The sequence below is a fragment of the Megalops cyprinoides genome, chromosome 20 (assembly GCF_013368585.1).
Source record: "Megalops cyprinoides isolate fMegCyp1 chromosome 20, fMegCyp1.pri, whole genome shotgun sequence".
In the NCBI taxonomy this organism is placed as follows: domain Eukaryota; kingdom Metazoa; phylum Chordata; class Actinopteri; order Elopiformes; family Megalopidae; genus Megalops; species Megalops cyprinoides.
This window is the reverse complement of record NC_050602.1, coordinates 14,855,642-14,871,981: the sequence shown is the minus strand read 5'-3', so window position 1 is coordinate 14,871,981 and position 16,340 is coordinate 14,855,642. Positions and strand designations below refer to the sequence as shown.

General features: G+C 40.9%; 1 protein-coding gene and 1 long non-coding RNA gene across 3 annotated transcripts; both read right to left on the bottom strand.

Annotated features, from left to right (window-relative positions):
- Positions 1 to 67: 67 nt before the first annotated feature.
- eif2b5 (eukaryotic translation initiation factor 2B, subunit 5 epsilon) lies at positions 68 to 10,336 on the bottom strand. Of its 2 annotated transcripts, XM_036554235.1 has the most exons (16): positions 10,161 to 10,336; positions 9,352 to 9,476; positions 8,945 to 9,130; positions 8,167 to 8,344; positions 7,742 to 7,822; positions 7,553 to 7,630; positions 6,450 to 6,762; positions 5,866 to 6,011; positions 5,626 to 5,770; positions 5,114 to 5,215; positions 4,573 to 4,680; positions 3,122 to 3,212; positions 2,660 to 2,783; positions 2,418 to 2,543; positions 1,712 to 1,822; positions 68 to 1,359 (listed from the first exon to the last, which is right to left on the bottom strand). In XM_036554235.1, exons 1-16 carry the CDS (start codon positions 10,323 to 10,325, stop codon positions 1,288 to 1,290), a joined length of 2,151 nt encoding a protein of 716 aa, XP_036410128.1. In that variant the 5' UTR covers positions 10,326 to 10,336; the 3' UTR covers positions 68 to 1,287. The 2 variants fall into 2 exon arrangements, with proteins under 2 accessions (XP_036410128.1, XP_036410129.1); XM_036554236.1 differs by lacking the exons at positions 68 to 1,359; positions 1,712 to 1,822 and adding an exon at positions 2,181 to 2,286.
- Positions 10,337 to 13,239: 2,903 nt separating this feature from the next.
- LOC118796156 lies at positions 13,240 to 14,230 on the bottom strand. Its single transcript, XR_005005841.1, has 3 exons — positions 14,189 to 14,230; positions 13,902 to 13,990; positions 13,240 to 13,606 (listed from the first exon to the last, which is right to left on the bottom strand). It is a non-coding gene; the product is annotated as an uncharacterized LOC118796156 (long non-coding RNA).
- Between the last annotated feature and the right edge of the window lie 2,110 nt (positions 14,231 to 16,340).

The following is a 16,340-nucleotide window of genomic DNA, read 5'->3' as shown; positions in this document are numbered from 1 at the left end:
AAACCTTTAAAAAAAAAACATTAACGAAGATGGCTCTAACATTATTTTTGAGAATTTTATTGCATCAGTGAGCGCCATGTTCAGGTTACAATGTCAAAGGACAGTGGCAAAGTACTGTGGTATGGCATGGTAACATAATTGCTGATTTTACCCATGGAAACTTGCATTTTCACCACCCATCCACACTGTAGATCCATGGATTAATACATCTGGAACACGACCTTTTCCATGATATTATTTAATTTTTAGTTTTCTGTCTTTAGAATTTTGTTTTTCAGGGGACTGACATTACATATTATAGTATGAATGAACTGCAATGATGTAGGGCAGGAGTGGTTGAATTCAGTCCTGGAGAGCTGGTTTTCACAACAACTGAGGTCTGCATCTCACAAGAGGAATGAAGAATCAATCAGGAGCTTGAATCGTGTTATGCTGGGTGTCATTCAGCTGCTGACTGAAAGATATCAGCCTGTCCAGGAGTGAAGTTAGCCAAACCTGACCTACAATTCACCCTTTTTGCACACATATCAAGAGGCAACTGACAAAAATCAACTGCAAGACATTTTTACTGGCCTACGGGTAACTGTTGTCTGAAACAGATTAAAATTCATAGCATCCAAAAAGGCACCGAGGGGAGTTATAATTGTAATATGCCACTGGCAGTAACTGTCTGAGCAAAGCATGTAGTTATGCTTTGATGACCACAGCAATAATCCATAATATGTCTAATTTTATCCCAACAGTCACAGTTCATTCAAGACCAGACTTAAATAACTCTACATTTTCATTAAACAGAAAATGTATTTGGTTGAGTTGTTCATACCTCAGCCTTAGGTTTGGACCTCAGTGTTTAAGAAGGCAATGACAAAAATAACTATCTTGCAGTTTGCTGTATCTTTATGAATTTGGTGCCAGCAGGGTATCCCTTTTTTGCTGAGTTAACATTTTTACAATGCAGTTATTATAATATAACCATTCTTACTCAACATGCTCACTAAAAAGATCACCTTGTTCATTTGTGGGAAAAGGGCTCACTATCAGATCATCACAGAGAGCCCTTTCTACCTTCATATTTCATGTCTGTTTGAAATAAGCTAGTCTGCATTGTACAAAATAAGTTAAAAAAGCAATGACCCAACAAGAAGAGAACTGAATGCAAGCCAATACCACACGCCACAGGCTCCTTTGACAGGCCTGCCCGCACACCCCCACGTGACCCCAGTTCTCGCTTTGCAGGTATGGGGCCACCACTCCGAGGGGCTGTTCCCAAGACGTCCCCCCCCCAGCTTACGCGGCATCCACCTCCTCCTCCGATGACTCGTCCTCTGCCTCCTCCAGCCACTGGATGAACTTCAAAAGCTGGGAAGGGGACAGAGAGTTACTCTGAGTGTGGGGCTTTCTCCCATTCTGAGCGATAAACATCACATGAATGTAGCACAAAAAGCAAAAGAGCAGATAATGATGAGTAAACAAATGGTATGGAAAGATTATTTTTGTTACACTTGAACAGAGGCTGTGTTGGAAATGCAACCAATCTAAATGTGAGAACAATATGACTTTTTTGCCCTCAGTAAACTACTCAAGTAATGTCAATCTCATGCCATAAGCAACATATCAAAAGAGCTTCAACTCCATCGAGCTGGCAGCCCTGGTTAGGAGGAGGTTCATTCTACATTTCTGAACTCCACAAATAGTGCCTGCTCTGGCTCACCCCCTGGTTCTTGCGAAGTAGGCGGCTCTTATCTGAAGTGACGCCATGAGAGAACCAGCGCATTATGGCCTCCTCGTCTAAAATCTCCAGCTGGTAGACACTCATCAGGACCTTGGACCAAAGCACACACAACACACATTCAGCAAAGCACCCAATTACAAACAACTCTTATGTCCAATAACACAATGATCAGAGAACCATATCAGCTAATTATAACAGCTACTAGTTAAAATCATTCCATATGCATTCATGTACGTTTTCACAGCACAATATCATTTCACGATATAAAGATGCTTACGTTTAAGGGACAAATATAATGTACCCTAAATGAGGCTTTGTTCTTACTGAGAACCTTTTATTTGTATTTTCTCTTTACACTGCAGAGATGTCATGATCATTTTGAGTGTGGAATAAAAGTTGCACAATTCAATGAGAGTTTTGGTTTTGAATACTATAAATTCTGGGGTAATCTGTCACATATACATAAGGCAGCCCTCCCTGTAGGGAAAGATACAAATTAAGCAAAACAAGGCAGAAATCTGCAGTAGGTTGGTCACGTCCACTTTTAAGCGGCCCTGTAGGATGTACAGAAAATAGACAGGAGTCAGATTTTACAGGATCTCAGTCAAATTCCCGTGATTCCTGTCAATCTAACATCTTCATGTCCAGACCGTGCCCCACTAGGGGGTGCCCCCAGGTGACTCACTTTCACCATGGCTCCCCAGTAGGCCTCGTGTTCTAGAAAGAACTCCTCCATGGCTGCCAGGCAGTCCAGATGGTCCTGGGCTCTCTTAATGTAGTTCTTGAAGACAGGAGCCCATTTCTTCAGCAGCTGGAAGGAGAGCAGGGAGGTGTTGGTGCTGATGGGTGTGGGGGGCCGACAGACAGTTTTAGGGGGCAGGGAGGGATGGGGTATAGCAGGCAGGGCATGGACTAGGAGGCACTCACCGGCAGCAGCAGAGAGCAGTACTGGGCGGCTGTCAGTTGGGGGCCCTGCTGCTGGAAAGGGAACTCCAGCACCACCTTTGTCAGGATCTGCATCACTTCCTTCAGACTGATGTTGTAGGCATACCTGGTAGAAAAGCACACAAGTCCTCGTCAGCCGTGAAATGGTTCATCAAAAAGACCCACGTGTGACCACCGTATGTTTTTTTTTTCCTTTTGAAAACTCCAGGGCTGGTTTCCCCTCCCAGGGGCTGCTCATAGGCTCATGATTAATCTCAGTCACACCATTGATTAAATTAATCAAATCAAACCAAATTCAACACAAATTATTTGCACCTGATTAGTTTCTACTATACTGCTTCTACTAGACTGATTTTAGATTTATTGTAATGGACACTGCATTTCACAATCAATGCAACTCAGATTCACATGATTAGATAACTTTCTAAGGGAGTGATTTCTTACTTCAGAGAGTTGATCTCCAGCACCAGATTGTCACAGCTAATGTTCTCCTCCATGCCTCTCTGTAATGTCCCCAGTACCTCTGTCTGAAATACTGAAGACATGTATGCACAGTGTCAATGATCTCTCATCACATCTCATAGATAATTCACCTCTTTCTGACGCTTCACAGGCACACAGAATTGTCTCATTAACTTCTCACTGTATCTCATAAATAAATACTTTTGCACCAGGGAAAACTGAAGTCTGCACAACTACATTATGTGTCTGATTCCCCATACTTCTCCAGAATTCATTTCAGCCAGTACATATATGCATGAGTCAATTTATCTCAAAAGACTTGGGCCTGACACCCACTAATCTCAAATCTTGCTAAAATAAAGAAAGTGTGTCCAAACTTTTAGCTGGTACTGTAAGTAAATTGTTATTGTAATCTTTGTTTCTGATATTTCCTGTAAAAATCAAACATTTCAAATTGTGGCTCAGATTTGGACTTGCTTTGGTATAGTAATATTTATGGGCCCAAGAAATTCAAATTGACAGCCAAAAGTCCAGTTTTAAGCCTGTAAGCCCCATAATTTAAAAAATGAAACAAAACAGCATATAATGTCATTTCTCTGTAGTATGTAATTTCTCTAAGTAGTATGGAGCAGTACTCCTCAAACTGCAAATAGAAAATTGTTTGGGTCCAAAACCATGATGGCTATTTTTTGTGGAGAGTTACATTTACATTTTGTGGTCCTCTTCCTGGAAGAGTCATTTATATTGTAAAACCATGTTTGTCCAGTAGATGGTGCTGCTTGGCATTGGTAACTGGAAAGGCAGAACAAACTTCATAAATGTAATTCTCTTGAAAGGAAATAATAACCATCACAATTATGGACCCAAACAATCTTTGTCCTTAGATTTTCATTTGAAGAGTACAGATCCATAGTACTTTTTTAAGTTATGGACACATACAAATCATAAGTCAGTAGAAACACATCTGAAAGAAAAGCTCTGAAACCCAAAGTATTGATATCAATAAGCGGCCATCTTAAAGCCCTGCGCTTTAGTACGTACATAGAATGTGGTCTTTCAAAGGTGTGGCATATTATGAAACTGAAACATTGTGATGTGGCAACAGAAAGCATGTGATGCTGCATGCATTTCTCAAAGTGTTTTCAGCCAAATTCGGCTCATGTTCAGTATACTTCATATGCAATATGACTACCATTCCCAAATTATTCTAAATATGGGGAAACTTAACCTTGACACTCAGAAATAGGCACCTCGAGCTCACTATGTCTCAGAAATAAATAAAACAAACATTCTCAGACGTCTCAACGCGCCTGACAACAATCTCCCTGACTTCTCACTGCATCTCAGAAATAAATACAGGGCCACCAAGCTTCACTAAACCCCTCAACAGCGAGATGCTTCTCCTGATACTTGAGGACAACGTGGGCTTTCACCTTTGACATCGTCCAGCTCGGGCGACACTCCACGGCTTCCCGGGTCATGCGAGCCCTCGCTCATCTCACTCTCGCTGTCACTCTCCGGGTCAGGGTTCAACTCCAGCCCTGGAGGCATACAGGAACGACAACAAAAGAGAATATATTAGAACAGCAGCCGTGGGTAGAGTGCTGTACTTGAGACGAAACTCGCTTTCTGTTGTGATGTACACAGTAGTCACGAATGCGAGCAGCAGTTTGACGTGGAGGTTAGGGACCTGACCTTGAACCAGAAGACTCAAAAGTTCATATCCTGACTGAAGCATTCCTGCTGTGCTCTTGAGCAGAGGACATAACCTGATACCCAATACACCTTTCATTGAATCGTTTAATTAAATATTAAGTTACAGAAATGCTTACTATGCAAAACATGTAAGCTATGTATAGCACACAAGAAACCTGCTAACCAACTGCATAATACAGCAAACAGTGAATGACAGCTGATTGTTCTCCTGGTGAAATACTCAGGACAGGGGCGAGGTTCTGCTGTTGGCACTCTTACCCCATAGGGACTGTGCCAGTTCATCCTCCTCTGCCTCCGGCAGGCTGCTCGCCCTCCAGATGAAGCCTCTGCCCTCTGTGCCAACTTCGGCAGCACTGAAGGCTGAAACCAGACAAACAGGCCTTCTCTCATCTCACAGACGCTTTGGATAAACACATCTCCTCCACCTACACTTCACCTGGAGGACACCGCACTCCGTCACGCGAGACGGAGCCTTCACAAACTCCACAGCGGGTGGAAATTTCAGTCCCTCAGTCATGCCACAAATAATTTGAACCAATCAAAATGTTGTGATGTGGGGTGTTTTATGATAGACATGTGCCACCTAACAGACTGAAGTGGGCTCATCACTTCTGAAAATAAGTAAATATGGTAAATATATTAAATAATAACTTTCTGCTACAAAATGAAGTTTCCGTCTAGGGACACCGACATATTGGATGGGTGTGCCGATCCGTATAAAAGTAATACCAAAGAGGGGAATCATGTTATACTGCAATACATTCAAGCACCTTTGAGTTTTGTTTTGGCTTGGCTGTTGCTGACTGCAGCATCGTCGCTCAGAAACTCGTCCTCATCTTCCTCCTCTTCCTCATCAGGGTGATGCATCGACACCACGGTGCCTTCCGGGAGAGAAATATTCGGGCCAACAACCACCTGCAAGCACAAAACACAGACAGCTCTTCCAGTCCTAGTCTGGCTTACTGCTCTATAGTAATACAGCTGTGACAGCTGGTGTAAACGTCACTCACGTTGTACGCCAGGACACACTGGCAGTTCAGCGTGACTCCCTCCTTCACCTCCACGCTGTCGCACAGGACAGACTGCGTGATCTTCGATCCTTTGGCAATGCGGACGTTGTTCCAGATGTAGGCCCGATCCAGGACCACATTGTCCCCTGAGACGAGACACACACATTTGCCAAAAATGGCTTAGCAATTGCAAGGAAGCATTTACATTAAATTACATTATTGGCATATAGCAGATGCTCTTACCAAGAGCGACTTACATAGGTGACAATTTTTTGCACGTTACCCATTTATACAGCTGGAGATTTACTGGGTAAAATACCTTGCCCAAGGATACAACAGCAGTGCCCCAGTGGGGAATCAACCCAGCAACCTTTTGGTTACAAGTCCGGCTCCTTACCACCAAGCTACTCTGCCGCCCATCAAATAAGATGTCGGCACTGTAGCGATTTCTAATCTCCTTGTTGCTGAACCAGTTTCACTGCACGCTCATGCTCCTCATACTGCTTATTAAGTTTTAGGTATGAAGCGCAGTGAAATGTATTTTTTTTGCCAAATCGTGGGTGGGGCAACTGCGCAGACTGTACCGATCGTGCAGTTGTTGCCGATGATGCTGTTGGAGATGTGGCAGTTGGCGCCGATGCTGGTCTCCCGGCCGATCAGCACGTTCTCCTCCATCTGGCTGCCGTGGCCCAGGCTGACGCCGGCGCCGCGGTACACGTTGTGGCGCGAGTGCGTGCAGCCCTGGCCCTCCTGGTCGGTGAAGTTGGCCTCAGGGGTGAGGGGGTACACCCAGCGCCGCACCATGTCCGAGGAGACGGCGTCGTACATCAGCAGGTTGGACACGCGCGCCCCGTAGCCATCCGCCGTCACATGCAGGTGGATCTGGTTCCCCAGGATCTGAGAGCGGAGAGAAAACTTAGAGAGGCAGAAATCTGCAGAGCATATAGCACACATCAGCACCCACGTGCATACATATCTTAACAGAAAAAAGAATGGCTTCCTCTCTGCTCTGGCCCTTCACAAAAAAAGGGGAGTACAGTTTTAACAGTATGCCATTTACATTTCAGGCCAATGACCAAACACATCACTGAAGAGTCCTTTTTTTGTCAACTGAACACAGCACATGGTCCCACATGCCATTAAAACACACTCTGAAAAACCTACACCAAGTATTTTTGTCTTGTAGTTGCTGAAGAGGCTGCAACCTTTCATCACCCAATTCACACTACCAATACCAAACTGTGGAGACACTGTCTCCTAAAAATACCAGACATTCTCAAGGCAAGTAGCATCTCAATTTTTTGCAGTTAGGTTTCAATATGCCCCCAAGCAACCTTTTCTCAAAGCAAAGTCTAGAACTGTCTTACATGCAAAGTAATGCTTTCAACAGCTCTTTGATCATTTTTTGATCCCCATTTTTACCCTTGTCAGAGCTGACAGTGTTAAATATAAGTCTAACTCCAATGGGGAGTTATATCTAAGCCCGAGGGATACATATTTTTGTTAAAAGCAAGCTTCAAGAATTGGTTTAATTCCAATAAGACAACATGAAAAATAATGCACACCATACAAAAGAATTTAAGGTCAGCTATTGACTACTTTTCAGAGAACAACCACAGTTGTCCTTTAAAGTACTTCATTCCATGTTTTTGTGACTACATGACTGAGGTGCTATGCGATATTTTACCTCTTCGTTGACCAGGATCCCACGTACAAAGTCATTCCTTGTCTGGTAGTCAAAGTTGTCTGTGAACAACTCTGCAACCTGGAAAACAAAACTTCTCTTCAGATTTTGGGTACCGTCACTTCCCCCTTCTGAACCTATCACGCGTGTATTTATTCAGAGGAACCGCTGAGGACCGAGTCACAGACCCACCTGCGGGGAACAGATGCTGATGTGGCAGTCCAGAAGGTCATGTCGTATTTCAAACTCATCACTCCCACTGTGGAATATGTTCTTCAAATACAAAGAGCAATCCAATTTATTTACTGACATGACATTCACTGGCATTCAGCAGTACTACTCTCCTATCCACTCATGAAGATCTTTCTATCTAGATGTGACAAAGGACTCTTTGAGAAACCCTTTATTTCAATACCTTTTCGCATGCACACATTTTATAGAACTATAGACATATAGACAAATAGATTAGTTTTGAGTTTTCGGAAAATAACTAAGTTTAAAAATCTTACTCAAATTTAATCTAAACTCAGGAAAACTGCTTTGTCTGCTGTGTAGCACTAAAGACATGGTGGGGATAGGCCCCGGAGAAATATGTCTAAATAAAGGGACTAACAGACCATGGGGAACTGCAGTCTCTTCAGCCCGTGAGTCTTCTGGTAGTGAAGCACGCGCCTGCTCTTGCTGTCCATGGCGACGATGACGTTGTCCTCCTCGCAGCGGGACTTGTGGCCAGGCGAGGACTCTTTGAATATCATTGTCATCACCGAGACATTCTTTTCCACTTTACGGCGGTGCCTTTCAGGAGAGAGTGACAGCAACATGCCAGACCCTTACAGCAGCAACACAGAGATCACTGAATACATTTCTAATTGCTGGAAATGAAAATGAGGAAAAGTGACACTGTCATTTTCTCATCCATATGTATAGCATAACTTTTAATGAAAAACGTATTGCTATCAGAGAAGCGCACTGCAACTCATTTAATACTTGTACAATTCAATATTAGCAACCCCATTGCTAATATTTCATATCCAGTTAACGAGTCCATCTAGCTAATATCCATTTTAGATTGAAGAATATTGATGTAAATTAAAGACTCTATATAACTGTATGAAGGACAACATCCCCAAGGACTGTGTGAGACTCTCATTCTTTCTGTATAAGCAATGACTAACAGCAAAAGCGTATGTATTCATTCACTTGTTCAGTTAGAGTCATTCCTAATATCACCGAATGATCTGTAATTTATTCAAAGGGTACATATGCCGTCTTTATCTGAAACAGACTTTTCTGAAAGTTGTGACTGAGTCACAGAGGTGTGACAGAGCATTCTGATGGATCATCTTTTCCGCTGATCCCCCGGCTGAGCTGCCCGACTCTCCCACGGTTCCTCACCGGTGCTCCTGCAGGGCCTGGGTGACATCGATGTTGGACACCACGTCCCCGTAGACCAGAAGGAAGTCGGAGCGCACGAGGGACTTGGCGTCCACGTCCCTCAGCACGTCCCCAAGGGAGCGGTACAGGTCAGACGTGATGATGTGTACCGTGTTCGGGGAGGTGGGACGACACCATTTCGACTTCCTGTTGAGGAAGACAGTTTATTGTAGCAGATTTGAAGCAGCAAGAATTTTTAAGGAAGGAAGTGATCAAGTCAGGACGCATACTCAACAGAGGCGTACACAACAAGAATGCTGAAATAAAAAACTATCATAAAATGATTTCAAAATCTGTTGATTTGTTCTGCTCATACGGAACTTTCACACTTATCTCGCTCGTGCAGGCATTGAAAGACGGATACTCACAGCAAGTGCTCTTTTATTTTATTGGACATCCAGCAACAAAAGACGAAGGTTTCCTGGACACCAGTGGAAGTGAGGAACTCCAGGGTGTAGTCGATCATAGCCACATTGGCTAGCGGCAGAAGAGCCTTAACGACAGAAATATGATGACAATTATTTTAATTTGATTTTGCTAGCCACGTCAGTCAGGTTGAGAAAGAATGGTAAGGATGCGCACACTACCACCAATCATGTTTTTTTCCTAGTTACTGTGAAGGTCGTTTCAGTGTATGGCAAATATCTGTCTTTATCAGGTATTAACTAATTTATCTGCATAATGCGGGTTGTGTCTGATGATAAAGTGGGTAGCAACGGGCAAAGGAGAGAACTAGTTGCAAAGCTAGGGTATCTGTATGAAAACCTACTACACCAGATTCGCTAACAAGTGGTACAGTGAGCTAAATCACATCTTAAAATCTAATTAAATACAATAATCAGTTTAAAGCTGCTAGCCAACGTTAGCTACTGGGAAAGCATGTTGACAGCAACATGCTGAAATTGTATTAGCTGGCCATGAACTAGCAACTTAGCTAGCTAAACTGCTAGCTAGCTAGCTAGCTACCAAAAGTAATCACATATGCAAACAGATACACAGTGTGTTTTTTTCATCACGACAAAAACGTTAACGTTTGCAAGCTAGCATCCAGCTAGTTCGGGAAATAGCTAACGTTTGCTAGCCAGTTACTCTTGCGAATGTGTACACTATCAAATGTGAACAGTCAATCGGCACCACCAACATGCACCCACGGCATATGTTCACGCCGCACACATACTCTTGGCTGATCTTTTGAAATGGGAAAGAATCTCCTGTTGAAACTGTCGGCAATTAGGACAGCCTGAAGAGGCTGCTCCTCTTCTTCTTGGTCGGCAGCACCTTTTCTGTTGGCATTTCCAGTTCCAGAGGTGGGACGACTCTGCTTCCCAACTCTGCCTGCCATGTTTGTCACTCGTCTTCAGTTTGCCTGTCCGTCCGCTAACTACGGCGTACAGTCTGGGACAAACCAGTTTCCACTTAACTGAAACGCCTTTATAATTTAACCCTTTAGAGTTGTCCAGCTAGCAAGCTACGTGAAATTCGATCTGAGCACCCCCATTGCTACTACAGCATTTGATTTCCAGCTAACTAGTTCATCTAGAATTCTAGATAATAATCCATTTTAGATGAAATATTATTTATTCAAATTTGGACGATAATTTCTGAGTGAGACAGGTGTATTTGGAGCATTATTAACACAAGGATTATTGTCATTGTCGTTTTCAGTTTTTTCAGTCCGGTGACAGTTTATACTGTGCTTATTGTGCCGTCGAAATGGAAGTACTGTATTGTTAATAACGTCATAGCAAAGAAACCTTGAATCTGCGGGGAATCAGCGCCAGTTATGAATAAACGTTGATCTTTAGTGTCGATTCAATATCACTTTGATCATCGAAGTAATGTTGAATCTACGTGCAAGGACTAAGGTAAAATAAACCAAATGGTTTCACCGAAATAAAGTTGAAACGTCTGTTGAAATTATTTAAATCAACCATTGGGGATTAAAATAATGTTAACAAATGCATCTTATTGCATTGTCTACGTTTCCATAATTGTAATGCATTGACAAGGATAAATTACCTGAAACTGAACAGATTCTCATATATCAATGAACATGAATAAAAGATTCAAAATCAACACAGAGTAGGAAGTACATGACAACACAATGAAACTGCGTGGGGAAAAAAACTTTATTCAGTCATTCTGCTGGTTTATTTGGGCACAAAAGTGTATAATATTGTAAATTTGGTAAATCTGAATTAAAATGTCAAATTATAACAAAATACTGAATTGGCTGTAAAGATACAGTGCACTCCAGACACAGGTATCAGGTTGGTTGTTTTTGATAACCAATAACCCAAGTAAGTGGAATTTTTTATTTGGTAATCTGGCATTTCTGTTTACTATCTAATTATTGGAGGTGCTACTACTTTAATGGAGTCATCTGATTTGAAACTACATACATACCATGTCAGTTGAATGTAAGTTTTCTGCTTGTGTAGGACATCACATTGATACATAAATTCTGATTCCAGAACAATTTAGAAGCATGAATATTCCAGATAGTCTTTGTGTTCTTCTTCTTCTTCAGCTGATCCAAAAATTCTTTTTGTACAGCATCTGAATGATCCACCGCTGCCTCACTGTGTATTCTATGCAGCTCGTAGTTCAGGTCCTCTCACGCCCGGACGACTGTAACACCCCCTTCGTTTGTCTTCCTGTCTGTTGCGTCAAACCTCTGCAGCAAATCCAGAATGCAGCTGCATGACTTGTCTACAGCCTCCCTAAAGGTAGAAATGTCACACCCTTCCTCACCTCACTTCACTGGCTTCCTGTTATCGCTCACATCACGTTCAAAACCTTGATGCCGGCATACAGGACAGTGAATGGGACAACCCCCTTATTTCTACGATCGGTCTTAAAATCCCACGTTCCACCAAGATCACTGTGCTCTGCAACAATGGGGCAACTGACTGTCCCATCCTGATGGGGTCACTCACAGTGGAATCATTGACCATCTTCCAACGCAGATTGAAGACCCACCTCTTCAGACTACATTTCAGTTCCACCTCAGTCCCCAACACTAATACCTGCTACTTATGTTATTTGTGGTTTATTTTAAATATAGTATTGCAGTGTGTATGGTAGCATGTGTACATGGCTCCCCTTAGTTTTTAGGCTGTCTAGTCAGCTTAGTACAAGTTAACTTGTGGTAAGGCTTTAATGGTGTTGTGCTCACACTCACTGGTCTGGGAGTGTTGTTAGCCTGGTCTGACACTATTGCTCATCCAACTTGAATGGATGCACTTCTGTTCTCTTGTACTGGATTTAGCTCTGGATAAGATTGTCTGCTAAATGCATGTGATGTAAGGTAATGAACTGAAGTTCAAGGTTGCACAAGGAGGAACTGGCTACCAACCTCTTCCCTGAGCAAAGATTTCCATTTCATTCCATTTCCCACCACAACAACCTACAATTAGTCTAGCGAACATGTATCTAGCTATCTTATTGCTGTCCTAGCTTGCATGGAGCTGGTTGTAATTCCACTTCAGCTAGCATAGCAATAGCGTCAGTTACACCAAACACAATCCGTTAGCTAGTGTAGATGTAATTTAAAGTTAGCCATATGAAAAACAGCATTTTTCATATGAGTTTCATATCAGAGTTACTTTCCCTTTCTGTTTCCAACACTTTTATGGGGGTGTATTATACTTTTCACTTTATAGAAGACTGATGTTATTTACATTCAGTGTTGGAGGTCCAAACAGGGGAACATTTTGAGGGTAAACATCCTCTTTACATTACATTACATTCATCTAGCAGATACTCTCATCCAGAGCAACTTCCAGCACAATAGGACATAAGTGTATCTTAACTGTTAAATTTTCAACTTTAATGTACAAATGGTGCTTGTGTCATGGCACACTGATTGAAGTTCAACATTCATTCAACACCACATTTTCAACATAACAGGTTCATCATTCAACACTGAAAAATCAACTCTGAATAAATGTTTCATTTTCTAAGACATCCACCAGCAACTTGTCCACATAAAATTCCATCATCATCAGCAAAAGTCAACAAAAATGTGTTGCTACCACAATACTGTGCAGAACAGTACACAAGTCACTCATGTGGTTACTCATAACAACCTAAATGGTTTGTTTTTTTATGTAATTTGCACAGATTTGGCATGTTTGAAAAATAAAAGCTTGATCATCACAGTCTTTCAAATTCAACTTTCAGTGAGTGCATGTATTAATGGACAACAAATGACAGATGAACAGCAACTTTTTTTTATTTCCATTAATACAGTGGACATGAAAGGTATTACTTGTGATGCACAACAAATTTCAGAGAAATCTGACAATAAAGTATTATCATATTGTACATAGCACATAATAATTATTGATATAATACTACAGCATTACAAGGCCAATTAAATGTGTCCAAATTAATAGATTTGAAAAGTAATCAAGGAGTTTAAAATACCACCACCGCCCACATTAGTCTCACTTTAATTGCATAAATGGCTTGCTGTGCACAATTACCTCATTGTGGCTTCTTAAGTTATAGAATGTGAGATTGTCCAAGAGAAAACAACATGTGATGTCAAGCTTGCCGTATATTTTTCACAGTGATACGATAGGGTCCAATCAGATATTGGTGGATGATATATGACAACTGAAAGAAAAATGGAAGAAAAATATTAACATTTCTGTTTTTTTTTTCTTCAAATCATAATTAAAACAATAAGTGATCTAGAGAGGCCCCAACACCATGACCCTCAACATTTCCATTTAAACAGAGAAACCCAAAACAGAATCATTGAATTATGATGAGCAAATAACAATGCAGGGTGAGTGTTTATGAAAGGTAGAGTCACATCATCTGAGGCTATCCTCTGAATTTTTTTTCTCACTGCTTTCCCCATTTGCCAGTCTAGCCAGCACATTTGTGAACTTTGCTGTCGACATACCTGGGTTATAAACGGCTGAATTGTTTCTTGATTAAGTTCAACTGTGGATGTGACATACACCTGCATTCCAAAAACCACTGGAAGAGAGACTGGAAGAAAAAGGATGTTTTTGATGTGAAGATGCATATTAAAAATTCAAAAAAATCAAACAAAAAAAAGAACAATCAACAACAAGGTATATGTTTCTACACTCAAATCTGGAGTTTTTTTGGAAGGCGGAGTTAGGCAAGCAGGATTAGTGCAGTTAGGATAACTGCACCTCATACATATAGACATGGTGGTGTTACCTTGAACGGTTGTTGTTGGAGTTGTTGTTGTTGGAGTTGTTGTTGGAGTTGTTGTTGGAGTTGTTGTTGTTGGAGTTGTTGTTGGAGTTGTTGTTGTTGGTGTTGTTGTTTGTGTTGTGTAAGCTGGAGTAGGAGTAATGGCGAAGCCAGTTGTTGCGGTTGCTGTGATCAGGGGGGCAGCTGCTGTTGTGTCAGGTGGCAGAGAGGTTGTTGTTGGAATTCCTGGAATTAGAACATTGAATTGAAATCAATACGCAAGCAAAATCAGTGTTGGCCAATGTATCTTCTATCTGTTGAATTCTATGGATTTTGTAATGGTTTTATAATTATTTACTTAAATCATTACAGTAAAATACAGTAAATCACTGGAATCCCTGTAAAATTGTAATGACTTAAGTCCAATGACTTAAGTCACATCATTTAATGCTCAGAAAGATAGATTTGGTAGAGATATTTACATGCTTATAAAATTGTGCATAGGACTCTTACCAGTTTTATAATCAAAGGCTTTCTCAATGGGAAACTATAACCCTGTAATACTTGAACTCATAACCCACTTAAAACTCTTGCTGTCTGCAGACAGTGGGTGTTCAATTTCATTTATTGCTACTGGTCTAAGATTAGGTTCTCCACACAAAATAAAATTTGAAAACGCTTGAAAACAGTGAAATAAACTTTATTAATCATGGCTTCAATATCAGTCTGGAAATCATAACTATCCTAAACTAGCTAACAGGAATTTGGATTTTAAAACTTATCTTTTTAACATTTCCATCATTCAATTCCATCTCTTTGTCTTAAGACCATATCTCTGGTTTCATGAAAATATTGACAAATTTCCCCAGACTTACTTTGTCAAGAAATACATTTAATGTTACTTTGAATGTATTAAGATCCTAGAAAAAACTGAAATGTAGGACCTGCTGTAAGACTTACCTGGTGTAGTTTGTCCATAGGATAAAGAAAAATATCCTATAAGTACAAGAAAAAACAACATTTTGCTTTGTTGTGGATCTGTGAAAACAGAGACTGTCACTATAGAGAGGCCAAAGGAACATCTGCTCTTTAGTAGGAGGAAGTAGGTTTCATATACTCGTCTCCAGAGGAGGGCGTTGCCATTTCACATGCAAGAGGCACTCCCGGAAATCTTAGAAGGCACAACCAACAGCAGAGAGAAGATCGAAGTATAGATAAGGTAAAATGTTCTCGGAACACAAAATAGGCATACTATATTATCTATACGTACATTGGCATCTTAGCTTAGCCGGGGCCTAAGGAAGTATTGTTTCATATCTTCAAAGTATCAGCGCTGTTTTTAAATTATATTTCATACAAATGCCAAAAGATATATTATGGTGTTTTTTTTGCTTTTGCTGTATTCATTTTTATTGGCAAATCTTTGTCAAGGAAGGCATATGGAGAACACAACGTGCAAAATAAATAATTTTTTTAAAGTATCTAAACAGACATTTAATGATATGATAGATTTTGTCATCCATTTCAGACACCATATTAATATTTATTGTACATTATCAAACTGTTTGTGCTGACAATTTTCTTTTCTCTTGTTTAAAAAGTACACCAGATACACAGTCGCCAGCACACATACCCACATGCACAGTCTCATGCAGACATACCCACATACAGATACGATCTGACAGCTTTCAGTCCATCTCCTTCCCAGACAACAATTAACAGGTTTTCTCACTGCTATTGAATAACTGAAGTGACAATCCAGTTTTACAGGATTTTCAACAAAACATGATAGATAATTGAATAATGTAGATACTAGATTATTTAATAGAAGATTGTTGACTTTTCAAGATACAGTGCCAAGAAAGCTCACTCACACACAGGCTGTCAGTTGTATGTTCCATATGTCTATCAGTTGATTTGAGAAAAACAGTACCAAGTACCATGGCCCCTTCATGGTACAGGAAGTTTTCAAGACAAAACCTTCAACACACAAAAAAAAATAAAACTCTTGTTATATTTGTGGCATACTACTGTCTAGCTCATTTGCATAGATTGCTTGCTGTTGCTATTTATTTTTCTGGGTCAGACTGAAATTCAGTATTCAGAATGTACAAACCATCACTGGATGGTGCATAAAGAACACAGGGTCTGTGATGGTAATGACCTTCACTGAATG